The 27,110-nt window shown below is 38.1% G+C and overlaps 2 protein-coding genes across 8 annotated transcripts in view; both read left to right on the top strand.

Moving 5' to 3' along the window:
* The window catches only part of trpc5a (transient receptor potential cation channel, subfamily C, member 5a), a 137,214-nt gene extending 121,499 nt beyond the window's left edge, over positions 1 to 15,715 (top strand). For all 7 annotated transcript variants that reach the window (XM_067442065.1, XM_067442066.1, XM_067442061.1 and 4 more), the window contains 4 exons: positions 1,874 to 2,086; positions 10,396 to 10,437; positions 10,658 to 10,747; positions 12,136 to 15,715. In XM_067442065.1, the coding sequence (XP_067298166.1) occupies positions 1,874 to 2,086; positions 10,396 to 10,437; positions 10,658 to 10,747; positions 12,136 to 13,020 (1,230 nt within the window). In that variant the 3' untranslated portion in view covers positions 13,021 to 15,715. The remainder of the gene's footprint in view (positions 1 to 1,873; positions 2,087 to 10,395; positions 10,438 to 10,657; positions 10,748 to 12,135) is intronic.
* Positions 15,716 to 16,613: 898 nt separating this feature from the next.
* On the top strand, positions 16,614 to 25,527 carry cnpy3 (canopy FGF signaling regulator 3). Its single transcript, XM_067442070.1, has 6 exons — positions 16,614 to 16,830; positions 17,431 to 17,557; positions 17,676 to 17,772; positions 18,019 to 18,141; positions 20,785 to 20,902; positions 23,945 to 25,527. The coding sequence occupies exons 1-6, from the start codon at positions 16,731 to 16,733 to the stop codon at positions 24,214 to 24,216; spliced, it is 837 nt and encodes a 278-aa protein (XP_067298171.1). The 5' UTR covers positions 16,614 to 16,730; the 3' UTR covers positions 24,217 to 25,527.
* The last annotated feature ends 1,583 nt before the right edge of the window (positions 25,528 to 27,110 follow it).

The raw sequence follows: 27,110 nt of genomic DNA on the forward strand, positions 1-27,110 counted from the left end.
AGATACCGTTTTACAGGTCCATTTATAGGTCCAATGCTCCAATGCAATGTTTTTACCTTATTTAGAAGTGTTGAGCTCTGCTCTGATTAGCTTCTTTCAGCAGCATACACAAGTTCAGCGAAGCGGCTCTTGAGTCCTGACCGTCCTGACAGAACACAGACCGACTGAATGATACTTTAAGCAGAACATCTCAAATGGAGATTGCTGGAATGCAGCTTAATTGTTTATTGGTGTTTTCAGATCATCTGCACGTGAGGGAGAGAGAGAGAGAGAGAGAGAGAGAGAGAGAGAGAGACAGAGAGAGAGAGAGAGAGAGCAAGAGAGCGAGAGAGAGAGCAAGAGAGCGAGAGAGAGATAGCTCAGATAGCGCTATAGTATAACTGTGACGCTTGTTTACCTGCAAAACTCCTTATGATTCAGCTGCGTAGTTCTGCCTGACATTGAACATGTGCCGGCATATGCAAATGTTGTGGGCATACATATTAATGATCCCAGCGATTGCGTAACAGTTGGTGTTATGTGGAGAAGTTTTTTATGCACGAGATTTACATATGAAGGAGGAGGCAATGGTGTTTGCATTTACATTTACATTTAATCATTTAGCAGACGCTTTTATCCAAAGCGACTTACAAAAAAGGGTAGAGCAATAGAAGCAACGAAACAAACAAAGCCAACAACCTGTAAGAGCTGTAAGAAATCTCAATTAATTAGCAGAGTACACAACTGTTTTTTTTTTTGTTTTTTTTATAGCCAGCTACAACAAATACTCACGTACGGAAAATACAGAACACTGGATTTGGATAGCTAGGATAACAACCCATTAGGACTAAGGCTGATGCCCCAACTGTTGTCGTTAATGCGGATTCAGTGTTTGAGACTCAAAGTATGTGATGTCCATGTACTGAACTCTTATTATTTCACTATGGCAAGGTTAATTAAATTTTTCATTCTAGGGCACCTCTAACAGTGCCTAAAAGGGCATTTGACTTTTCGTCCCCCTTTAATGTGCATTTTGACAGGAGAAATAAACTCAAGTAAAGAAGAACTTTTGGCCCAACAAAAATCGACATGACATTCCAAGGAAAGTGTAGTGCACGTTGTGGTTTCTGCATGGTGTCTGTACATGTGAGATTTCAAACCTGCATTACAGTTACATATGCAGCAACATATGCTGTGGAGTCTCATATATATTTTACAAAGGTCACAGGGGTATCACTTGTTTCCCTGCAGTTCTGACAAGGAAACATTTCTTAAAGAACAGATAGCTTAACTAACTACCGATCCCAACAATTCTTGTTAAATACTCGTACAATTGATTCGCTCAATCACCCTTTTACCTATAATAGAGTTGTCTGGTTTAAATAACAAAACTGTCACTGGATGTTTAAGATGTAATTACTCATTTAAAGAGAGGCAAATACAATCATAAATAGTTGCAAACGTATCTCATGCAGATAATCCAAAATTCTCCAATTGTCGCTTTTCATTGGGAATTTTTTTTGTAATTCTGTTAAATAACAGTGACTTACTGTCGTTGGTCGGCCACGCAACCTGAAGTGAACAAGCCTTCCCATAATGCACTGTAAATAACAGCAATCCAGGGACAGGAGTTGAGAATTAGCACTAACTATAAACTTCATATGCTGTGCATCAGTTGCATTACTTGTATTGTAACTATGTTGGACTGCATTGTCCCTGTTAAATAAATAAATAAAATGAAAACATTTATTGAAAACATATCATTTTACTGTTAAATTTCCATGTAAATTTCCAGGAATGTTTTGGTCAAATATATTCACATTTTATACACTTTTTTTTGGGTGATTTTTATCATTCTGTTCTTATTATTGATTCATTTATCACTGTCCCTTAGGACCATGCTGACATCGAATGGAAGTTTGCTCGGACCAAGCTGTGGATGAGTTACTTTGATGAGGGAGGGACACTCCCGCCACCGTTCAATATAGTCCCCAGTCCTAAGTCCTTCTGGTACCTGTGTCTGTGGGTACACGGGCGGCTCTGCGGGTCAGAGACTGCTCCGCCTGAAGAAGAATCCCATAAACACGAGAATCTGAAGGAGTTCACGGTAAAGAATTGACCTGAATTCATTTGAACATTCTCACTGTGATTTCATCTGAATCTGATCAAGTGGTTCTGGTTCAAATGACACTTTAAGCACAATGCAGCTGACTCATTGTGTAACTGATTACCCATTACGGTGACTAACAGCACAGCCACACACATATATCAGCATGTTGAATGCTAAAACAGCTCATTTACATTTTTATTGCTTTTGAACTATTGGTTTTTTGACACATAGTGGGATGCAGTAATTGTATTTAGACTGGTATCATCATGCATTACCTTCAGGTATCACTGGCCGGAAGACATACATACAAAACCTTTAACTTTAACAAAGAAAACTACTTAAAAATCTAGCACATTCAAATCAACATCAGATCAAATTCTTCAAACCTTGATCAATTAAGGTAATGACAACAGTGACAACATCTTACACTCAAACATATCTGCAGTGCAGGTATATGCTATTGCTTTCTTTTTGAATTAAAGGTGTCATGAACTGGCTTTGTTGTCTGAGGTCAACTAATGACACTTGTGTGGTTTTTACACTCAAAAACATCATTAATAAGTAATAGGCTATTTTCTACACTGGTTTTGAGGCTTTCTCCAAAACGCTGGGATTTGGTGGGTGTGACGCACTGGAGACTTGGAGGTAAACGCCCACGTCTAGGATTGGATAAGATTTGCATATTTAATGACCTTTAGCTCCCCTATCAGTTCACATGAGGGAGGGATTGTTTTGAAAGCGGCAACCGGAATGATTCTCTCGACCACAGGGCTCCTAAACGTCTTTATCAAACAAACACAATGATTTATCTTTCGTTTTTATAATTTTTTATATTTTTTGTATTACTTGGCCCATCCGATCTGTGGATATAAGCATGAATCACGTGCACACACACAAACAGACACACACGTGCGCGCACGCTCAGATCTAGAAAGGAATATTATTTCACTATTTGAGATTCACTGGCCTGCCAACGGGCTTTCGTTTTGGTAGCCCATCTGGAAAACACATAGCCCCGGGACTACTATTACATATAAAACATACATTTTACTCACATAAGTGTGTTGCACCATTCCTATCGAATCCAATATAGAAGGCACCGCATTGTGTTTAAGGGTGTACTCACACTAGCCAGTTTGAACCGTGCCCGAGTGCGTTTGACTACCAAAGCGCGGTTCGTTTGACTAGTGTGAGTGCTCCGAACCGTGCCCGGGCTCGGCTCGATTAGCCGGCCCTGGCCCGCTTGGAAGAGGTGGGCCAGAGCACGGATCAGTTGGACTCGGGCGCGGTTCACATGCAGTGTGAGCGCTAACCGTGCTGGAGTCCGTAATCAAAGCTGCAAAGTCCTTGCTGCACTTCAGCTGGTAACTTGCAAACCTCATAATACGAGCAGCACGATTACGTTAACATTTTCGCATGTGTCGTTAACATGTGTCGTTAGTGGCGACACATCTGTTTAACAACAGGCTGTGAGAGGGCTGTGGACCACCGTGGACCAAACGACACAAAATTATCCACAAAGAAAACTGAACACAATGGAGTCCATCGCTCTGAGAGCGCCGCTCTTCCTGTTTATCCCGAAACCGTCGCACCATAATGACTTAAGTGTGCTTCGTCACGAATGCTGAAACCCGACACCGTCGCACCATAATGACGTAAGCGTGCTCCGGCACGAATGCTGAAGCCCTATGTGAGTGCAGGCCAGCGGGGGAGTGGGGAGGGGGGACAATCGTACCCAGGCCCGGTTCATGGCAACCGTGCCTAGTGTGAGTACACCCTTAATCTCAATATGTCAAAATCCAGCTCGACCAGAGACTTGTTTACAAACAATTCCGCAATGAAATGAAGCGAACACATGTATATTGTCTTCCCCACGTGAGGTGGAACTTCATTAAAAATAAATTAAGTATCACACATTCCTAATATTAGGATCCGAAGGAAGCTTATGCAGTGACTGTGTTCTTCCGCAATATCTTGCTATCTTCTTCGGCATGTTTATTGCTGCTGGCTAGCGCGATCAGAACGGCTCCATGAGTCGGTGGGCGGGGCTACTGAATTAGACATGCTTATTATTCTGTAGAGGCGGTGTTTCACCACACGATGACGTCAGGATGAAGTACACGATTTTGGTGTATATAAAAGCTTTTCTTTGACTAACAATGAAGTTATCATCTCTGAAACTTAATTGATATTCTTAATATCAGCTCTGATATTCTTATATTACCATGACCTTTTATATATCAAAAGCTCAAGGGAAATTTGATTTCTCAATTCATCACCTCTTTAATATCAAGACTTTGGGTTAAAATATACAATTATTTTAAGGGAAAGTATACTGTTCAAAAGTTTGGGGTCAATAAGACGAAATAAGTTTCTTATGCTTATCAAGCATTTATTTGTTTAAAAATACAGTAAAACAGTAATATTGTGAAATATTTTTCTATTTTCATCATCATTACTCCAGTGTTCAGTGTCACATGATCCTTCAGAAATCATTCTAATATGATGATTTGATGCTCAGGAAACATTTATTATTATTATTATCAATGTTGAAAACACTTGTGCTGCGTAATATTTTTGTGGAAACTGACATATTTTAGAAAATTCTATATAGAAAAGAACGGCATTTATCTGAGATAGAAATTTCTTAGAACTGTGTTTACTGTCACTTTTTGGTAAATTATGGACCCTTGCTGAAAATAAAAGTATTTTATTCTAAGTAGTCTATATTCTGTATAGTCTCTCAATTAATAAGAGATCAAGAAAACAGCATAGATAATTCTTATAAAATAATTGGCAACATGCTGTTTAAAATGGCTTTGGATGTAGTTTAGGATGCTACGGAGCCCTTAAATGGACATAGTGGTAAAAGAAAAAAAACTTTTGAGATGGTAGGAAAAATAATAAGTCAATGCCTTTGCGTTCTCTCGCAGATGTTTTACATTCCATCAGAAACTTTGCTTTCGCTCGCAAAACCTTCGCGTTTCGCCGAGAAACTTTGCATTTGCTCGCAAAGAGCTGAAAAGGTTTTGTGGGGGAAAGCAACGTTCCTTGGGGGAACGCAAAACATTTGTGAGCAAACGCAAAAGTATTGACAAATAATTTGTCCTCCATCTCATATTATTTTACTTCACTCATCTTTTTTTCTTCTACCGTATCCCTTCAGGGCCTCCGTAGCATGCCACACTGCAGGTCAGCTGCATTTTATGTGAAATACCCATTTATCTGTACTAATATGGCTAAGGCTTGGTGCATGAATATTAATTAAGTTAGATAACTGGGAAGGTTACCTAGCAACGTCAGCATGAGCTAATTAATATTCATGAGACAGGTCTTTGCTATTTTTTTGACATCACAATCAGCTTTTCAGCCCCCTTCCCCCAAACTTCAAATACTGCTTTCATTCAGAATGGCCTGATGGGTAGCAAATTTCATTTCAATTGAATCAGTGGAGTGGAGTTTCATGAATTAATTAAACTTCTATGAAGGAAGATTCTTTTATTCAACAAGTTTCTATGTCTCCTTTGATGATGTAATAAGGTGTAACATGGCCCAAGTCTGTCTGGAGTTTAACCTCCTGTGTTGCTGTGCAACTCCCCTCGAAACGCTCGGGACTCTCGTCATCTCTGTTTCCAATATAACCTATCTTGTTCCACCTGACGCACTTTTATTACAAATCCATCTCTCTGCACGGCCTTTATTGGTCTGCATCAATACAGATGCTCATGCACTCTTTCTCTTTCTCTTCACACTGTCATACACACACACACACACACACACACACACACACACACACACACACACACACACACACACACACACACACACACACACACACACACACACACACACACGTAGTGTTTCCAGGTTTTATGGGGACTTTCCATAGGCGTAATGGATTTTATACAAAGTGTTTCCAGGTTTTATGGGGACTTTACATAGGCGTAATGGATTTTATACAAAGTGTATTTGCTATCCCCCTACACTGCCCCTGCCCCTAAACCTACCCATCACAGGGAACATGTTTTCCTCCTGGGGACCAAAAAATGTCCCCACAAGGACAAGGATTTAGAATATTGTCATCTTTGTGGGGACATTTTGTCCCCATAATGTAGGGATTACCAGCCCCCCCCCCCCCCCCCCCCCCCCCACACACACACACACACACACACAACCAAAGCACACTCACTCAAAACTCTCTCCCACATGTTTGCTGGCATTACTGTGCTGGGATCCAACCTTGATCATTATATAAAGCTGCCTACATGTAGAGCTAAGAGTAGAGCAGCTTTCCTGCAATATCTGATAAGAATATTAAATATTTTTCACAGCTCATACCGCAATATCAGACTGCTTTTTTTCTGCATGTGCATCAAATTTTGTCCTGGTATCCAACTGGAAATGCATCTGCTGGACTAATTCATATCAATACAGTGCAAAAGCTTTGTAGGGTTGCACATGAGAATTTACATTTAAATAGCATTTGGAAATTTTGATGGATTCCCTCATTGTTGGAAAGTGTTGATATAAACCCAAGATTGTTTCTTTGTTTGCGTTACTCAATCTTTTTACTATCCAACTTTTTTTTTGTTAAAATATGCAGCAGCCTGAATGTGTCAAACTGTCATTTTTACCATCTATCAGTTCAGCATGTACACTACTCTAAAGGTTTGGGGTCCGTATGATTTTTAAAAAAACTTTCATTCAGCAAGGATGCATTACAAGTGACAGTAAATACATTTTTAGTGTTACAAAACATTTTTTTTTTATTTCAGATAAATGATGCTCTTGTGAACTTTCATGAACATCAAGGAAATATTAATCATTACAACAGTATTCAACATTTATAATAATCATAAATGTTTATTGAGCATCAAATCAGCATACTCAAATGATTTTAGAAGGATACTGAAGACTGGAGGAACAATGCTGAAAATTCAGCTTTGCCATCACAGGAATAATATTTCCAACCCGTTCTCACTCCCAAGGCTTCAAAATCCGAAGCATGGTCAAGTGCCTTCCGCGTCACAATGAAGACGCTAAAGGTGCCCTTTGGCGTCATTTTTTGACGCGCTGGGTGCTCCATTCATTTCAATGAGAAACCTTAGGCGTCATACACAGACGCATTTAATTCTTTGCGTTTGGAAAAGCAGACATGATTTTATTAATATTTAACGGCTACTTTTATATTTTGGAGCAACTAACCCAACTCCTACCCTAAACCTACCCACATCTAAACAATATAAAACACAAAACAGGCAAATACATGTACAGTCACAAGTATTTATTGCAAAAACTGACCAAAACTATATAAAAGTATTAGCTCATGCTGCATTCCAAGTCTTCTGAAGTCATACTGATGTCTTCATGTGAAGAACAGAGTTGATCTTGATGTTTTAATCGCTGAAATGATGATCCCGCTGCCCCGTGAACAAACTCATTCCTAATTCATTCAAATAATTCAAAAGACTCCTGAGCATGACGCGATCAGTCACAAGACAAAGGAGAGCCAATGACATTTTACAATCAATGCTGACGTAATGACGCAATTGGTCTCAAGACATACGAGAGCCAATGCAATTTCACTATGAAATCTGACGTAACGGGAGGCGATATTTGAAATTGGATGTGTTCATGATCTTCAGTGGATGGAGATGCTGATCGCTTTTGGGGGATTTTCTTCATGCAAATCAATTGTTTGGCCTCGGAAAACTTGGATTATTTAACTTAACTCGTGGATGCAGTCGTATGTTATATCCTGTGTTTTATATCATGTTCACACAAATGGGTAGGTTTAGGGATGGGGTGGGGCTGGGTTACATGTTAAAACGTATCTAAATAGTGTAAATAAAATAAATGTAAATGAAATTATGCTTGCTGATTTAATTGAGAAGCACACTCCAACATGTCATAATGGCAAAATTATAAACCAATACAAAATTTCAATAAAAAAAATCAAAAAATAAATTTCACCATGACGATAACATTCCCATACCCAGTGCGTCTGTGTATGACGCCAAAGGTTTCTTATTGAAATGAATGGAGCACCCATCACGTCGAAAAATGACGCCAAAGGGCACCTTTAGCGTCTTCATTGTGACGCAGAAGGCACTTGACCATGCTTCGGATTTTGACACCTTGGGAGTGAGAACGGGTTGCTATTTCACATTATCAGTGTTTTTATTGTATATTTAATCAAATTAATGCAACATTGGTGAGCTGGAAAATAGGAAGAGACTTCTTTCGAATCTCTTACTTGCTGCCTTAAAAAATCTTACAGTCAGCAAAACTTTTCAATAGCAGTGTATGTTTTTCAACCTCTGCTAAAAAATATGCTAACTGCAGTGCAAATTTACAAACCCGATTCCCAAAAATTTGGGCCATTGTACAAATTGGGAATCAAAACAAAATGCCATGACGCGGAAGTTTTACATTTCAGTATTTTATCAGAATACAACGTAGATGACATATTAAATGTTTAACCTGAGAAAATGTATCATTTTAGGGGGAAAATACAATTTTTTCATTAAGTTCATGGCATCAACACATCTCAAAAAAGTTGGTATAAGGCCATGTTTGGCATCCCCTTTTTATAAAAATCTGCAAACATCTGGGGACTGAGGAGACAAGTTGCTCAAGGTTAGGAAAATAAATGTTGTCCCATTCTTGTCTAATATAGGCTTCTAGTTGCTCAACTGTCTTGGGTCTTCTTTGTCACATCTTCCTCTTTATGATGCACCAAATGTTTTCTATGGGTTAAAGATCTGGACTGCAGGCTGGCCATTTCAGTACCGAACCCTTCTTTAGCGCAGTCATTATGTTGTAATTGATGCAGTATGTGGTCTGACATTGTCATGTTGGAAATTGCAAGGTCTTCCCTGAAAGAGACGACGTCTGGGTGGGAGCATATGTTCTTCAAGAAACGCAATGCTGAAACGTCCCTGTCCTCAGTTAAAATAGCAATTTTCTCACAATTTACAAATAGTTGGAAAATTCTGGGATATTGTAGGTACTCAACTGAACAAAATATATAACACCGGCCTAGTGGTTTTTGGATATTTTACTGCAAAAATACTACATAGTTCACCTTTAACTTTTCTGGCCTCTTATTGCTGCCTGTCACAACTTTTTTGAAATGTGTAGCTATCATGAAATCCAAAATGAGCCAATAATGGTATGACAATTCAAAATGTCTCACTTTCAACATTTGATATGTTATCTATATTCTATTGTGAATTAAATATTCGTTTATTTGTAAATTATTGCATTCCTTTTTTATTTACAATTTGTACAGTGTCCCAACTTAGGAATCGGGTTTGTAATATTATCTAGGCCAGTATAGATGCAAACATAGTGGATACAGAAACAAATTTTTTAATAAAGAAACTTTTAATGGTATATTCTTTAATGGTGTCAACACCCTAAATTGGATGTCACAATCAAAATTACAGTAGGGAAACGACTAACTATGGTACAGTTGTTAGACAGAAAGTACAGGGGAAAACAATATGCAGAAAATTATGGTAAATGTATTGTTAATTATTTAATGCCATTCAATTTTAATAATGTGAACATGCATATGTAATCAGTAACCTACACTAAATTGTATATAATGAATTTATTGGATTCAGATTCATTGAGCCAGATTTACAAAACAGCACATATTAGCGTGAGTGCGAAATTCCAAAAAAAGCACCATAAGGAGTGGAAAGTTCTGCTCGTGATTTACTGACAACGCTCGAATTAAAGAACACAGATGCAGCCGGATCATTTCCAAAGCAATCCACCAAAATAGTGTCTTGGTTTAAGACGTGCTTTTTTGGGTGGTAAATATTGGTGCAAATACAGAAAAATTGACAAGTGCAAACCTTAGTAAATCACCTTGCGCGAATAATGTATATACACTCCTCCCATTCATTTTGCATCTGAAAGGGAAACTCCTACAAATGCAAATGCAATACGTTCAGCCACAATAATAACTCTGCCCACACTAATTTTTCACTGCATGTCTTTAGTAAATCCTGACAGTAGTTTTTTAATGCCAAAAGAGGGTTTTGCCAGTACACGCTGTTTGTAAATCTGGCCCATTATATTGTAATTAATTAAAACTTTAGTGCCCTGTTAATATCATTCATAAGTGATGGGAACACATAGCCCACAAATGCCACAAAGATTTTTGTGAATGACCCTGGAATTTAATTGAATAATTATCCAACAAACAAATAAAAAAGTGCCATGTGTTTGATTAATCAATGAGCTTAATTACCTTGCATAATTACAGTATGAATATGTGTTTCTTCTTTCAGGAAAAGCATGCTGACAGGCTGATACAGAATCAGCATTATCAGGTATGCCAGCAGATAAAGCGCTGCAATTACACACACATGTGAGAATACAAACATTGTGCATGTAATTGCATTACATCGCTTTGCCTCTGGCTTTGTTTTCCCCGTCTCTCTTTTTCCTTGCACTGTCACACCAAGGATCCAGCTGTACATTTTCAGATTAACAAGATTAGGGAGTTCTGTCTGATTGCTTGCTTTCTCTTTTTCTCCTTCAAACCCTCAGGAGGTCATCCGTAATCTAGTGAAGAGGTACGTGGCGTCCATGATCCGCAACGCTAAGACAAGCGAAGGGCTGACAGAGGAGAATTTTAAGGTGCTTCTGAAACTGACTGCTTTCTATTAATCTTGCATTAAAATCAGGAAATGCATTCTTACTGACAAAAACACTGCCACAATAAAACGCCACAAAAAACTGCCTCAGTCTTCAGAGGCCACAGTGTTTCTAGAAAATCTGGGCATCTTCTTTTGTAGCCTATTTAATTCTTATTACTTTACCGAATAACCATGTAACAAACATTTTTGTTACACTAGCACAGTTGATAAAAACTTCCTTATACAGTGATGAACTATAATCTAAAGGGACAATTTATATAATTTTACTGTAAAATACTGTTAAATAAACCTGTTAATTGGTGAACAGTAACAGTACATTCCTTGGCAAACATCGATGACATGTTTTGTGGGAGGAGCCTACCTGGTGGCAGAAAATTACAGTTCTGCAGTAATAATCTATAGAAGCCACGTAATGAAACCGTAAAAAGGTAATTTCATGTCTATATTTTAAAAAAATGTAAGTATAAAAAAAGTTTATACTTTAAAATTCTATGAAGAAATATCAGAAGTGCAAGATATAAACTCTTAAAAAGGAGTATTCTGTCTTTTATTTTTTTTTCCTTTCCTTGTGGATTTATATCCTCAAATTCTGAGCCCTAAATTAATAATATAAATGCAGTCCATTTAAATATTTTCAACTAAATATTCTAATAAAATGAATTACTAAATTAACTATCAACTATATCACTGATCTGCCCACACTGTCGCTGTATGATCAAATTAATGAGCTGATGACATCACCGTTTTCACCAGAGCGGCTGTAGCCGTATCATATTTTGTTGCATTATTTTCCTGTTCATCACTGTGAAGCTGCTTTGAAACATTCATCATTGTAAAAGCGCTATAATATAAATAAAGTTGATTTGACTTAATCCATGTGGATTTGGTCCATTTTCCACCACCAGTTTTCACAGTTTTTCTGCCACCACAGTGGTGCAGCTGCAAATGACGCAACATTGACGGACTCAAAATTGGTCTATAAGCAGTAAATTAGGAGTTTAGTGAGGTAAAAATTCACTGTTAAGAAAAAAAATGTACTTAATTTTTTAAGTACAATTAACTTGGATGTTTACCTATTTCAACTTTTAAATGGCACAAAATGTAAAAATTAGTTGGCTCTCATTTTATATATATATTATATATCTTTTTTTTTTTACCATAATTTCATAGATTTCACAGACAGTGCCTTAATTTTTAGTTTTCTTCATCGACCTGCAATGAAATCTTACAGGTTTGAAATCTGGTTTCTTAAAACAGTAGCCTACATCAGAATTGTAACATTGAATATGTTCTGACTAGTTTCGTCATGCATACATTCTGTTGCGCTTTTTCAAACGCATCACTTAATTCTGTAATACTCTGCTGTAGGAGCTGAAACAGGACATTTCCAGCTTTCGCTACGAAGTTTTGGACCTTCTCGGCAACCGAAAGCCGCCCCGGCGGAACTATTCCTCTAGCAGCGAGGCCACGCTTCGAGACGAGGTCAGCGACGACGGCGAGGCCTGTCACCACAGCGATGGGAGCAGCATCGGGGCCAAGGGCGTCTCTTTCAAAACCATTACGCCTTCAGATCCGTCGTACGGAGTCTCTGCGCTTTTTCACTCCATCTCCGGAATGGAGGTCGACGCCGCGACGGCGGCAGCGGCAGCATCGTCTGCGTACAGGGAAGGTAAACCAAAGATCAACGGACTGAGGAAGAATCCCTCGCCCTCCTCTTCCCTGTCCTCAGTGGCTCCAGCTAGACCTGCACTTTCACGGACTTGGAGGCGCTTTTCACGCTTCTCTAGCTCCAAGAAGAACTCCTTCAGACGACTCGGGCTGCTGTTTTCACGCATGGGGAGCCACCTTCCGCAGCCCGCAGGTGTTACTGCTGCAACCTACACTATCTCAGATGGATTGCTTCACCCGCCGGGGGCTTGGCAGGACTTGGGCTTCACCAGAGGCGATGGTCCAGTCACCCGCAGCGAGACCAACCTTAATCAGGTGGACGTGGCCGCTTTAAGTGAGGGCGACAGTGTTGCCATGACAACCAACAGACAGAGAGTTAACGGGAGGGATGTTTTACTGACATTAGGACCCCTGTCCCCACCTTCTTCCCTGCACTGTGCTTCCAGTTTCTCCGCTTCCAGCTCCCACCTCCTGGACTCAAATGAGGACGTGTTCCAGGGATTGGTCGGGCCCTGTGGCGGACAAACGCCAGACTCGTCCCGCTGGGTAACGGAACAGGACGATTCGGTGACCACGCAGCTATAGTATTGCTAGTCTATACTGTACAGCACTTTGATAATAACAATAACCAGTGATGATATCAATAACTATTACCTTAACAACAACTGATTCTTGTTTGTTCTTTTGTTTGCTGCTGCAATATTTTTCATTTCTCTCTGAGATTTAACCAAATCGAAAGTCACAAGTAGATGGGATGAGTAAATGAAACGATGGACGACAAAGATTCAGAAGGGACAGAAAAGTGCCATAATCCGCAGAGCAGACAAACGCAGGCCAGGATGCATTTTTGTGTATTCATTACATCATAGCATAAGTGTCAATGTCGTTCCAAACCTACTGAGCCCCTGAAGGGACACGGTGAAGAAAAAAAAGTTAGATGGGAGGAAAAATGATTTTGCAATGCTTGTGCATTTTCCCTGGGGAACGCAAACATTTTGCAAGGCAACACAAAAGCTTTGACTTGTTATATTTTCTCCCATCTCATATTTTTGTCCCTCCACCACATTCCCTATAGTGGCTCTGTACAAACCTGCGTGATTATTATTTTGATGTATTTTTTTATTTTAATGAGGCCTACAATCAGTTGGTTTCAAAAATAAATACAAAACCTATTCTAATTCAAAGAATACAAGTTGACAAAAAGATTGAACCCAATATTTGGTGATAATATAGCATAACGAGAGATTTATAAGCTATTTTTTTGTGGTCATTTTTGACTGGGAACACCACAAGTGTGGCTTTGTTCTATTTTGTACAATATAAAAGCATTTCAAATCAAACATACTGCTTTTTTCACTCAAAAAATGAAGGTGTATAAGCTCAGATCAATGAGGCTTATATACTAGAAATACAAAACCTGTCCTAATTGAAAGAATACAAGTTGACAAAAAGATTGAATCCAATATTTGGTGGTAATATAGCATGACGAAATGTATAAGCAATTTTTTTGTACACCAGTCATTTTTGACTCGGAACACCTCAAGTGTAACAAGGTGGGGGGAAATAAATCACAAAAAGTACTAAAATTATCCCAACATTTTTGGGAAGTAGTTATACTACCCTGCGTGAGCGAAGTTAAATCCAATGCAATAACATTAACATTTTTCGAGAAAAAGAAAATCCTCTCCAGGTCAAAGTGACCCAAACTTAACCAGTTTTGGGTAAACTTAAATGTTAACATGAAGTCAAAAATGTATCATTTATTTTCTTATACATATTTCTGGTTGTATTGTATATGATGCATCAATGCACGTTATTCCAAAGATAAAAATATTTGTCTTTATAATATTTCATCAAAATGTAGTATGCTGCTCCGCCTCTAAAACGACTTGTCTTTTTGGCGGATGTCACACAGACTGTGCAGGATATTATAATGAATTAGCTGTTCTAACATTTTATTATAGAATTGTTAGTGCAGTAATTTAATGTGGGTTAAAGTTAAAATGCGAAAAATGTTGTGCCAATAGTAGCCAATAATTGATCGCTTTTGGGAAAGGTGGACTTATTATCCTATACTTATGAATATCCTATTTCACTCAAAAATAAGACAAATAGTTTGTGTGTGCCATTTCATGTTGACCCTTAACCACACCAGTCAATACACAGAAATGGAAGCATTGTCAGTTGTTGTAATTCATTTTCATAGAACGTTCTCATTGGAAAGTGTACCTGAGGAAGAAACACATCTGATATGGACTTACAGTGTATGTTTAAGGACATGATGCTCTTGGTGGAACAGGTTTGACATTTTTTCTTCTCAGTAACTGATCAGTGAGCCGTTGGCGCTCTCACTTTAATGCTATGATACGTGCACATCATAGTGTGACGTTACTTGTGTTATGCACCCGGAGGGCTGAAGTTATGCTAGAATCTAACATGACTGAAATCTTATTTTTGTATTTTGAATAGCATGTACAAATGATTTAATTTCAAGACTGTTTTAGTCTAGACAGACATTATTTATAGATTATACTATTATAAAGTTTTTGGAGCTGATTTTTTTGTGTTTTTTTCTTTGACTGCTTACTTTTTACTCTATGTGAATATTAATTAGTATATTATAATAATCAGGTATGGGGGAGATGCATCAAATAAGACATCCCCCTGCTCTGCGATGATGAATGCTTATGAACCATGTACAGTGCCTTGCAAAAATATTCAGTCATTTAACCAGTTCTGATATTTTATCGAGTTATAAATATGACATTGTTGATACTTGGATTTAAAAGTTGGTTATTGTTTTATGTTGGGTAATAGGAATAAAGTGTGTGTTTTGGGGGGGGCAGAATTTTTTTTTAAATGAGAAGTTTGCAGACTATTTGATGACATGATATTCATTGGCATGAAATAAAGATAAATTCAACGAAAAGATGAGTATCTTACAATGACAGTATTTAAACATTTCTGGGTGATGCTGTCATAGCTGCAAAAGCTTCCAAAATATTAGGGATTGAACATAGCAAAACAACGTCACATGTGATTGTGTAATCCAGTAACATGACAGAATCGGTCAAGGCCTGATTACTTTTGCCAAGGCGCTGTAAATGCTTATGTAAACACTTGAATGAAATACATGCTCCTCTTGTATGGTTCTTACCAGTTTCTACTTTTCCTTGAAAATGTGTGAACATACAATGAAGATAAAAAGTAGTTCTGACAGCCAGAAACTGAACTCAAGGGAATGCCGAATATGCAGATTCAATAAAGCTAAATAACCCTGGTGGTGTCTTTGGTTTCATGCCATTTCCTGACAAGCTATAAATGTCGATACTCTTTCCCGGCTGTAAGATGTGCAGTAAAGTAAGGCCAGAGTTTTATTATTAACAAAACAAGTAGATCCATGTGTCAAATTGGCACTGCACCTTTAGATAAATGTGATGACTTTTGCCTTGCGTTTTAATTACATTTATTAATCAGCACATTCAGTCAGTGAGGTGAGTTTAGACGTGTACACCTTGTGTTTTTAGCATGTGCAAAATACATGTATAAAACCTTTCATGCCTCTAAAACTCTTTAATGTAGGACAGTGGTTCTCTCTCTTTCACCCTTTTATGGACTAGACTTTTTGGCCACCCAACACAATACTAAACTTGTTTATTGTGTCTTGTTAATGTTATTGTTAATGTCCTTAAATGAGAACATTTTATCATACATATTTATTAGCATTTGTAGGTGGAATAGGATAAATGAATGAAGCTGACATCCTCTGCAAATCACGTTGGACACATGTTCCTGAGGGTCTTTGTCAGGGGTGAAATTAGCAAACACTGCCACTGTAGTAACACTAACTGGTAAACGTGACATGCTAATTTATGTGAAATCTAATTATGTGGAGTGTAGTGCCCTCTAGTGGTTGCCTATTTCACAAATACTCCGCTGCTTTTATCATTTCATTTAGATTGGATTTTTGATCAATTGTTTTGTTCTAGAACCTGACCTGTATAAGAGTAATTTCTATTACATTTAAGAAAACTTACCAGTTTCTTCTTTATTGAAATTAACTTTCTGTCAAAACTACATCAAACCATTATGACATAAACGTCTCTCGTCGATCCCGCCCACGTTTTTTATTGGCTCGCTCTTGCCACTTCGACGTTCGTGATTGGTCCACTCCGCGCACCGTCTGCGTCAACCTGCCACAGCGGAAGTCAAAGCTTAGGGGAAATAGCGGCTAGTTAAATAAGCATGTTCTGTATTTTAGTATTGCCCATTGTACATCTTTACCACTAACAAAAATGAATGTTTTTACCTGCGTCGTGTTGTTTCTCGTAAACGCAGCAGCTGCTAAAAAAACCGGGGACGATGAGTGGGTGCATCTGCCTAATAAATGTGAAGGTAGACTGTCTTTATCAATATTTTTCATGATCTCTTGTGCATTTCGATACTAATTTTAAATGCTTGATGAAATCACTGAATGCAATCACAGACACATATTTTACATAATATAACCTGTGTTATCACAGAGGTCCATGTAACGTTATCCATAACGTAGCAGTCTACTTTGTTTTTTGTTTCATAACCGCTATTAATCTAAAGGGATAATTATAATTATATATATTTTTTAAAACGGCAGAACTGTCTAAACATTTAAGTAATTGCTATTATTATATAAATTACGTATCTTATTGTATGTGGTTTAGAATATATTGTACTAGTAACAGTTACAGATCTAATGGTTAATGATTTCTAATAATTATTATAAATAATTAAAAGCATTGGGGGAAACAAAAGCAGCAGATTTCCCCTTTTCAACGGTCCTATCTGGCTTTGTATCAAAACCTAGTGTGCTGTCTATTTAGTCTGCATGTTTGTAACGTGTGGGCCTATTAATTACCAAAAATATCTAAGTAGGCAGTGCACTCATTGATGAGATGTAGGAGCTTTCTGTTCCTCTTTGGTCTTTAAAATCTGAATATGGTTTGTATGTTTGTATAGTGTGCAAATTTGTGAGTATTGAGATGAAGTCTGCATTTGAAGAGACTGGCAAAACAAAAGAAGTGATTGAAACCAACTATCGTTTCCTGGATGATAAAGGCACACCGCCAATCAAATATGTCAAATCGTAAGTGTTTTAATCCAAACCCTGATCTTAAGCTAAATAATTATGCATCTGGTCTAGGGAACATGTGTATAATGTGAGTTTTATTGAGCAACGTCTATTGCCGTATTTTGCTTTTCAGTGATATTCGTTTTATAGAGGTGATGGAGAACGTTTGCTCAAGGATTATGCAGTACAATCTACACAAAGAGAGAGATGGCAGCAATCGCTTTGCAAAGGTCTGCTACTACCTGCTCTTCTAACACCTTCATGTTTTTGCACCACAACTTGTGCTCTTACTCAATAATTAACTTCTGTTGAACAATCTTGAGTGACTAAGACTTAAGTGAAGTTTGTTTTGTGAAGGAACAAACTAAATTTCAATGCCATAAATGTAATATCAAAAGGTTTCTTTAACTTATAATCTAGTAAATGCAGTTGTAGTATAGCTGGTGAGATCTGATCATTTCTCTTTCTCTGCTCAGGGTATGTCTGAGACGTTCTCTACGTTACACAACCTGGTTAATAAAGGCGTGAAGGTGGTCATGGATATTCCCTACGAACTGTGGAACGAGACCAGTGCAGAGGTGGCTGACCTCAAAAAACAGGTGTGTGAGTGACTGAGAGATCGTACAATTAGGGTTGTCAGTGGATTCAGTTGAGTCATTAATGTGATTAATTTAGAATTTTCTGAAATTCATACACTCACCTTAAGGATTATTAGGAACACCTGTTCAATTTCTCATTAATGCAATTATCTAATCAACCAATCACATGGCAGTTGCTTCAATACAATTAGGGATGTGGTCCTGGTCAAGAAAATCTCCTGAACTCCAAATTGAATGTCAGAATGGGAAAGAAAGGTGATTTAAGCAATTTTGAGCGTGGCATGGTTTTTGGTGCCAGACGGGCCGGTCTGAGTATTTCACAATCTGCTCAGTTACTGGGATTTTCACGCACAACCATTTTTAGGGTGTGCAAAGAATGGTGTGAAAAGGGAAAAACATCCAGTATGCGGCCGTCCTGTGGGCGAAAATGCCCTGTTTTCATGCTAGAGGTCAGAGGAGAATGGGCCGACTGATTCAAGCTGATAGAAGAGCAACTTTGACTGAAATAACCACTCATTACAACCGAGGTATGCAGCAAAGCATTTTTGAAGCCACAACTCGCACAACCTTGAGGCGGATGGGCTACAACAGCAGAAGACCCCACCGGGTACCACTCATCTCCACTACAAATAGGAAAAAGAGGCTACAATTTGCACAAGCTCACCAAAATTGGACAGTTAAAGACTGGAAAAATGTTGCCTGGTCTGATGAGTCTCGATTTCTGTTGAGACATTCAGATGGTTGAGTCAGAATTTGGTGTAAACAGAATGAGAACATGGATCCATCATGCCTCGTTACCACTGTGCAGGCTGGTGGTGGTGGTGTAATGTTGTGGGGGATGTTTTCTTGGCACACTTCAGGCCCCTAAGTGTCAAGTGGGCATCGTTTATATGCCACGGCCTGAGCATTGTTTCTGACCATGTCCATCCCTTTATGACCACCGTGTACCCATCCTCTGATGGTTACTTCTAGCAGAATAATGCACCATGTCACAAAGCTTGAATCATTTCAAATTGGTTTCTTGAACATGACAATGACTTTTCTGTACTAAAATGGCCCCCACAGTCACCAGATCTCAACCCAATAGAGCATCTTTGGCATGTGGTGGAACGGGAGCTTCATGCCCTGGATGTGCATCCCACAAATCTCCAACTGCAAGATGCTATCCTATCAATACGGGCCAACATTTCTAAAGAGTGTTTTCAGTACCTTGTTGAATCAATGCCACGTAGAATTAAGGCAGTTCTGAAGGTGAAAGGGTCAAACACAGTATTAGTATGGTGTTCCTAATAATCCACTGTAAAGCACTGTGTATATGTGTTTATTTATATATATTTAGCCAAAAGGTTTGGGACCTTCCTTCCTTTACACAAATTAACTATAGTGACATTTCATTCGTAATCCATAGGGTTTAATAGAGTTGGCCCACCCTTTGTTGTAAAAAGGGCTTCCCAGACTTCAAATCTTCTGGGAAGGCTTACCAGAAGGTTTAGGAGTGTGTTCATGGAAATATTTGCCCATTCTTCTAGAAGTACATTTGTGAGGTCAGGCACTGATGTTGGACTAGATAGACCTGGCTTGTATTCTCCGCTCTAATTCATCCCAAAGGTATTCTATCAGGCTGAGGTCAGAACTCTGTGCAGTCTAGACCAGTCAAACTCCTTCCCACCAAACTCGCTCATCTGTGTCTTTATAGACCTTGCTTTGGCATGTTGGAAAAGGAAGGGTATGGGCTCAAATTCCCGCCAATTTAATTGCAGTCAAGCATAACAAAATAAGCATGAATCAAAATTTCAAAAACACATGTAAAAATATTGCAGTTCGAGTTTCATGTAAATCAGGGGCGGGTCTTTGAGCCCATAGAAGGGGCCATCCATAAACTGTTCCCCCAAAGTTGGGAGCAGGAAATTGTCCAAAATGTCTTAGTATGCTGAAGCATTAAGAGTTTCTTTCCTCTGTGATTTTTATTTTTTATTTTTTTACATGGCTGAGTTGCTGTTGTTAAGCAAAAAACTGATGTTTGCACACTGATATAACTGATATAACGTCGTCATGTAGACCCTGTTGGTTGAAATGTTGCAGTGATTAATTGGAGCAGTTATATGAGTGTGCAGACATCACATTTGCTTTTTACTCAAGTTGTCTCCTTTGTCCTGCACTTGAGGATTGTGCACACTTTTCTTGTATTTTTGGCTTTGAGTTGCTGTTGTTCCTAACTGCTTCCAGTTTATTATACTACCACTTATAGATGACTGTAGATTTTTTTTTTTAGTAGTGAGGAAATTTCACAAATGGACTTATTGCACCGGTGGTTACCTATCACGGTACTACACTTGATTTAACTGAGCTCCTGAGAGCAACCCATATACTTTTGGCAATTGTGTGTGTGTGTGTGTGTGTGTGTGTGTGTGTGTGTGTGTGTGTGTGTGTGTGTATACTGTATATATTTATGCTAAAATATATAGTGTACAGTTTATACTGTATATATTTGTGCTATCTCTGGTTTGTATATATGTATAGATTTTTTTATTTATTATTATATTAATGGTGTATAAAACAATGTATGTAAATGCATATTTGCAGTATATGTTCATGATGAGAGATATGATATGCCCCAGTAAGAGATGTGTTATGTTCCCTCAGTGTGATGTGATGGTAGAGCAGTATGAAGAAGTCATTGAAGACTGGTATAAAGGCAGCCAGGAGGAAGATCTCACCACTTACCTGTGTGAAAAACATGTGCTGAAAGGACAAGATGCTGGTAATGTGAAAATAACAGCTGTTTTACTTCATAACACATACCCACTTAACAGTTAAACCGCACTAGACATAATATTATGACTTCTTACAGACTAAAACTCTTGATCTCCTTTATTGGCACCGGCTTTAAGAGCCATTGTTTCAGGGAAGCCAGTTACTCAAGGCCACAAGAGCAGAAATAGTAAATGACATACACTGGAGCACAGTTGAAGCTTCAACTGGTGTCCTGTGCACCCTCTTGTACCATAACTAAAAAAACAGATTTTTTTATTCATTTATTTTATTATTAAAATAAAAAAAATTATTCAGCAAAGAAGCATTAAACTAAAGGGATAGTCCACCCAAAAATTCTATCATCACTTACTCACCCTCATGTCGTTCTAAACATGTATGACTTTCTGTCTTCTGTGGCACATGAAGAAATATTTTGAAGAATGTTGGTAACCAAACAGTTTCAGGTTCCCATTCCAATGGCATTGGATTTTTTTTGTGCATACAATGGAATGGTTTGGTTACCAACATTTTGTAAAATGTCTTTAAAATGTTCCCTTTAAATTGTTCAAAAGTGACAGTAATGACTTAAGTATAAGCAACGTTTTCAACATTGGTTAAAAATAAATGTTTTGTTTGATTAGACGTAGGAAGTTTTTCACAATCACAGTGAGCATCTATAGCACCTGTAGCCTTGGAGGAGGACATTTCCATTCTAAATCTTTAACCCAGTTCTGCTTCTCTGTTTTTGATCAAGCCATTTAAAGCAGTTAAACTCTGGGAAAGTGTTCAGTGGTCCAGTATCCAGTGTGTGCTTTGCTTTAAAACACGAGCCCTCTCTGTCGTATTCTGCAGGGTTTTTTATTTATTTATTTTTTCCTAAAGAGCGCAATTGCAGTGACATACCGGAGTCGTACAGTAAGCGTGTGTGTGTGTGTGTGTCTGATATATTGCGGACACTAAATATGTAATTAATTAGATTACTTTCTATGAAATGTTTGCATTATTTTCCTGTTACCATTGTGAAGCTGCTTTGAAACTATCTTCATTTTAAAAAGCTTCATTTCTATATAAATAAAGGTGACTTGACTTGCTGTTCAAACTCGATCACTGATTCATTCATGTACGTATTTTTTAAGGTCTATGGTAAGGAGACGTTTCAGTACATGTGCATTGTTTCCAAACACACTCAGAAAGGATAATGTTTGATTTGTTGTGTTAATGCATTAAAAGCGAATTATTTATTTTTGTTTTTTTGCGTCTTCGTGTGGTCCTATTCTGTATCGCAGCTTGACTCGTCTAAAGCTGGGCATACACTGTGAATTTTTTTTTTTCTTCATCCGATTTCGAGCTGAATTCTGACTCGTGCGACTGGTTTTTGTCGGGCCGATTTTCAGTTTTGTCATGCGTTGTTTGTCGTGAGATGTTCATGCAGTGTACGGAGGGAAACGAGAGGTGATTAAACCTTTAGCAATCAGATGGTTGGATGAATTTCTGGCATGCCATATATTCTGGTCGCCCCTATGAACCGATTGCCCTATTTTCCCCTCCCAGCGCCAAAGCAGAAGTTAAACCATGGCATCCTTAATGCAAAAAGAAAGTAAAATGAAAAGTGGGAGATCTTTACGTTCTGTTGGCAGCTATCAAACTGCAGAAATGTAGCCAACTGTTTCATGCCTCCAGTTCGTGTAGCAACGTGGATAATCCAAGTCTTCCACCGTGTAGCCTATAGCACCTTTAATTCAGCTATTTGATCATCAAATTACATGTCTCACTTTATTTACTAATTTATCCTTCACAAAGACAAATCTGCCCAATTCCAGTCTTGCTGAAGCACCCCCATATCATCACCGATCCTCCACCAAATTTCACAGTGGGTGCGAGACACTGTGGCTTGTAGACCTCTCCAGGCCCCTGTCTAACCATTAGACGACCTGGTGTTGGACAACGCTGAAAATTGGACTCATCAGAGATGATGACCTTACTCCAGTCCTCTACAGTCCAATCCGAATGGTCTCTTGCAAACCTCAGCCTGGCTCTTCTTTGCTCCTCATTGATGAAGGTTTTTTTTTCTAGCTTTGCATGACTTCAGCCCTGCCCCTGAGAGACTGTTTCAAACCGTCCTCACTGTGCACTTTACTCCAGCTGCCTTTTGCCATTCTTTTTGGAGGTCACTTAATGTCAAAAGCTTTTTGAGTGAGTTGACGGTCATTCCGGTCAGTGGAGAGTCGTTTTGCCCTCTGCCGGTTTGTAACTTTGTTGTCCCCAATGTCTGCTGCTTGACCTTGTTCTTATGAACCGCCGTCTTTGAAATTTTAAGGATGGAAGCAACCCGATGCTCACTGTATCCCTCTGCCAGTAAAGCCAGAATTGAACCGTTTTTTTTCCTCACTCAACTTTCCTTTTCAACTTTTTGTCATGGTCAATAATTATTTTTTGATTCCAATTACTTTTGAGGTACTACTAGCACTGTTTTTGCCATGCAGCTGGTTCTACTGCAAGAGGATAGTGATGAGCACAGGATACGGATAAATACTTTTCCTTATTAAATAAGATTTGGTTCAGGTGATGATCACCTAATCAGCACCTCATTCAGTAGAATGAGGTGTGCCTGTGTTGGAATTCAATAGACATTGGAATGGAATGGCTTCCATGCTTTTCCACCAAATTGCAGTGTTCTTAATTTTTTCCATAATATATATATTATTTGTATAAAATCATTACATAATTTAACACATTCGAAAAAGTAACATTGCGAAGTACTATAAGGAATAAATCCTGTGTGAAAATACCATATTGTGACTGAGAAAAAATACAAATTTTTAGCTGTCTGTCTTCATATTGCTTCCTGTTATAGAAGATGAATAATGATTAATTTGGCATTGCGCTAGCTCTTATGCCATTGCTATAGCAACCAATATAGAACCGCCAGAAAAAGGCATCACTTCCCGAACACACAGCTCTGATTTGATCACTTGTTGCTAATAACAGTGTGGGCAGTCAGTATAAAGATCCGAACTGTGCAAACACACATCTCTGATTCTTTCTGCAGACTGTCTTAAAGAGAGTTGGGTTGGAAAAAAGGGAGACACGGCAGCGCTCGCGGAGGACAAGAAGAAAAAGAAGGGCAAAAAGAAGAAGGGTAAAGACAGCGAAGACGGGCAGAAAAAGGAAAAGAAGGTGAAGAATAAGAAGAAGAAGGAAAAGTCCAAGCTTCACAACACCAAAACTAGCAAGCGGAAAACTGAAGAAGCTGGATACACCTCAGATGAGGATGAGATTCAGAAGAAAGTTCCCCTTAACCAGGAGAAAACTGAACTATGATAGGTCCTTGCCGTTTTTGTTTGTTTATTTGTGATGATTGACCCCATGGCATCTAAAATTACAACTGATACCAAGATGTGTTAAAGTTAGGTAAGAAGGTCATACTGAAGTTCTCATTCTAGATCAGACAGAACATCTCACTTGAATGTTAGTTGAACGGGAAGCTAAAATCAAACGCCATTTCAGATCCAAAAATGGCAGCTACTGTAGACCAATCAAATCCGAGCTTGGATTTAAACATTTGCTTGTGTTTGTTGTGTTGCTGGTACATGTTGCTGACATTGTAAACATGCTGAAAATGTCCTTTCAGGAAGGGTTTTGAATCCATGAAGTTGGAAAGCTCTTGGAATGGATTCCTGAAATCCTTCTCATGGTTTTCACTTCTATTCCCCCAACTCATTTTCTTCTCTAAAATTTAGTTAAGGTTATAGGTTATACATTTAGGTTATAACTTTTAGGTCTTATAGCTACCTTTTACTTTAACTTTTTTTTTTTTTTACATCAATTTCATCATCATAGAGCTCTTATATTTTCCAACTTAGAAAATACTTACCTGGAGCTTTTTTCAGTGTTAATAATATAAGGTGGAATAAAAAAAGTATAAAATTTTACCTTTTGCTAGATATTTTTTATGTGAACATTTTGTGATGTAACATGCATAATTGTTTTGTGTGTGTGTGATTCAACATGGCCATAAAATGTTTTTATATCACCCCCCCAATAACATTTTTTAAAAATCATTATACCTTTAGATGGAACAGTCTGAACTTTTTAAGCTTCCCACATCTCTCATTTAAGTAATGCAGATGTAACCCTGAGAAAGTAGGGATCTTCTTTCTTTCTTTTTTTAATTTATATCCAAATATGGTTTTCCCATTTTTGCTTGATCTGTTCATATTTGTTTTTGCGTTGGCAGTGTTTATGTACGTGATGTCACTTACAGCGAATGTTTGACTTAATTTTTTCTTAATGCTTTTCTATACAGTATTGTTTAATTAAACTGTTTTACCAGATATCAGGCGTCGCTATTTCCAAATGCTGTGTGTGTGTGTGTGTGTGTGTGTGTGTGTGTGTGTGTGTGTGTGTGTGTGTGTGTGTGAGAGAGAGAGAGAGCTGCTGTTCAGATTAGTGTTGTTTGGAGTGCAATGTGGAGTATGTATGCAAGTTATTGACCTGAGATTGAACTGTATATGCAAATGTTGTAACAGGAGGAACATATGTGCAGGTTTTGTTTCTTGGTACCAGCTCATTAGCTGATGCTTTTGATAAGTGAATTGTAGATGACGATAAATAAAAAATTAAATAAAAACAACAACAACGTGTGCGTGTGTGTGTAAACAAAACAAAAAAGTAATGAACAAAAAATTGTTCTTTTAGGTATAGTTTCGCAGCCTTTACCACAAGGGGGTGGTAAAGCCCAGAAGAAATAACAAATTCGTGCTTGTTTAGAGACTTGAGGATTCGTCAAGAAGTTTTATGTGAGTATGGGAATGTGTTACTAAAATATTCTGAATAGTTTCTTGGTGGTTGTTAAAACAGAACTGGTCCAGGTAGTCCCTCCGACTTTATGGGGACCAAATATCCCCACAGGGATAGTGATAACAGTCATTTTTGACCTTGTAGGAACATAACTTTTTTCCTCCAAGTGTGTATCTGCAGGTTGAACTAATGGGCGTGGTAAAAGGTAGGCTGTCTGTCAAGGGATTCGCCCATTAACTCGAACTGTAGAAATTAGATAAGTTAAATGTTACTAAATTATGTAAAAATGCTTTTTTCTTTGAGGGTTGTGTTAAGGGATTGGGATTAGGCCATGTAATACCGTTTGTATATTATAAAAATAATTTGCCTAAAAGTTCCCATAAAACATAGAAACCCTTTGTGTGTGTGCCTGTCACATCCTTTCAAACCAGAGTGATCCAATCAATTTCACATGGACAAAATCAAGTCCGGACCTTTTTCCCCCTTGTTTGAGAAGCCATGCACTACACGTCACAATAGCAACTTCCTTTTTAATGCCGACTTTACTGTATGCCCTTCTTATTTGCTGGTTTGTCTTTGTTTTATTGTAGCAAAGCTAGCTTTCTCAAAAGAAAGGTGAGAAAATTAACTTTTTTGATATCCAGTAATGTTTCCCCCGCTTTGCAAACATGATTTACGTGGAAAAACAACATGCTTCAAGTCTATCAAAGACATAAGAAATGTTGTGGAATAAACAAGCGAGGCTACATTGTTGCTCTGTCTGTCACGCACGAGGGCTGTTTATCAGTAGGTGACCCTGAAGGCTTTGTCCGCATTTCCACTTCTCAATGTCAAATTCCTCTTCTGTTATGTTTGAACAATCTGTAGTATTTGCCCTTCAGTATTGGAGCAAAATGGCTATTCACTTGCACAAACACATCTCAATGAATAATTCACAAAAACAAACACCTTGCACCCAGGCTAAAACCTTTTCATTTTGCTATCAGTAAGGCTGGTAAAGTCTTCCCTCGGCAGATGGAGAAAATCGAGTATTTGATTGTTCTGTAATCTCTAAGAATAAAAATGCAGTCTGAAATTGAAATATTGATCTTTTACATTGCAATCACCTGGGATATTACACCAGAGACAGTATGTGTGAGCTAGAATAGGAATATCTCTTCTGTGTCCCTGCATGGTTTCTGGTTTACCCACTGTAATTAACATTTAATTTGAATGAATTTGACCTATTTTTATTATTTAAAAATGTTTAATTTTAAATTATATTTCACTGTAGTTTTTATACAATAAATGCAGCCTTGTTAAACACAAGGTACAAATATTTTAAAAAAATCTCAAAGACCTCAACATTTTTGCAAAAGTATTGGTCTATAAATATATCCATTATTTTTAACAGTCATTTATTTAAAGAGACATTC

Source organism: Pseudorasbora parva, chromosome 4 (assembly GCF_024679245.1).
Source record: "Pseudorasbora parva isolate DD20220531a chromosome 4, ASM2467924v1, whole genome shotgun sequence".
NCBI classification, from domain to species: domain Eukaryota; kingdom Metazoa; phylum Chordata; class Actinopteri; order Cypriniformes; family Gobionidae; genus Pseudorasbora; species Pseudorasbora parva.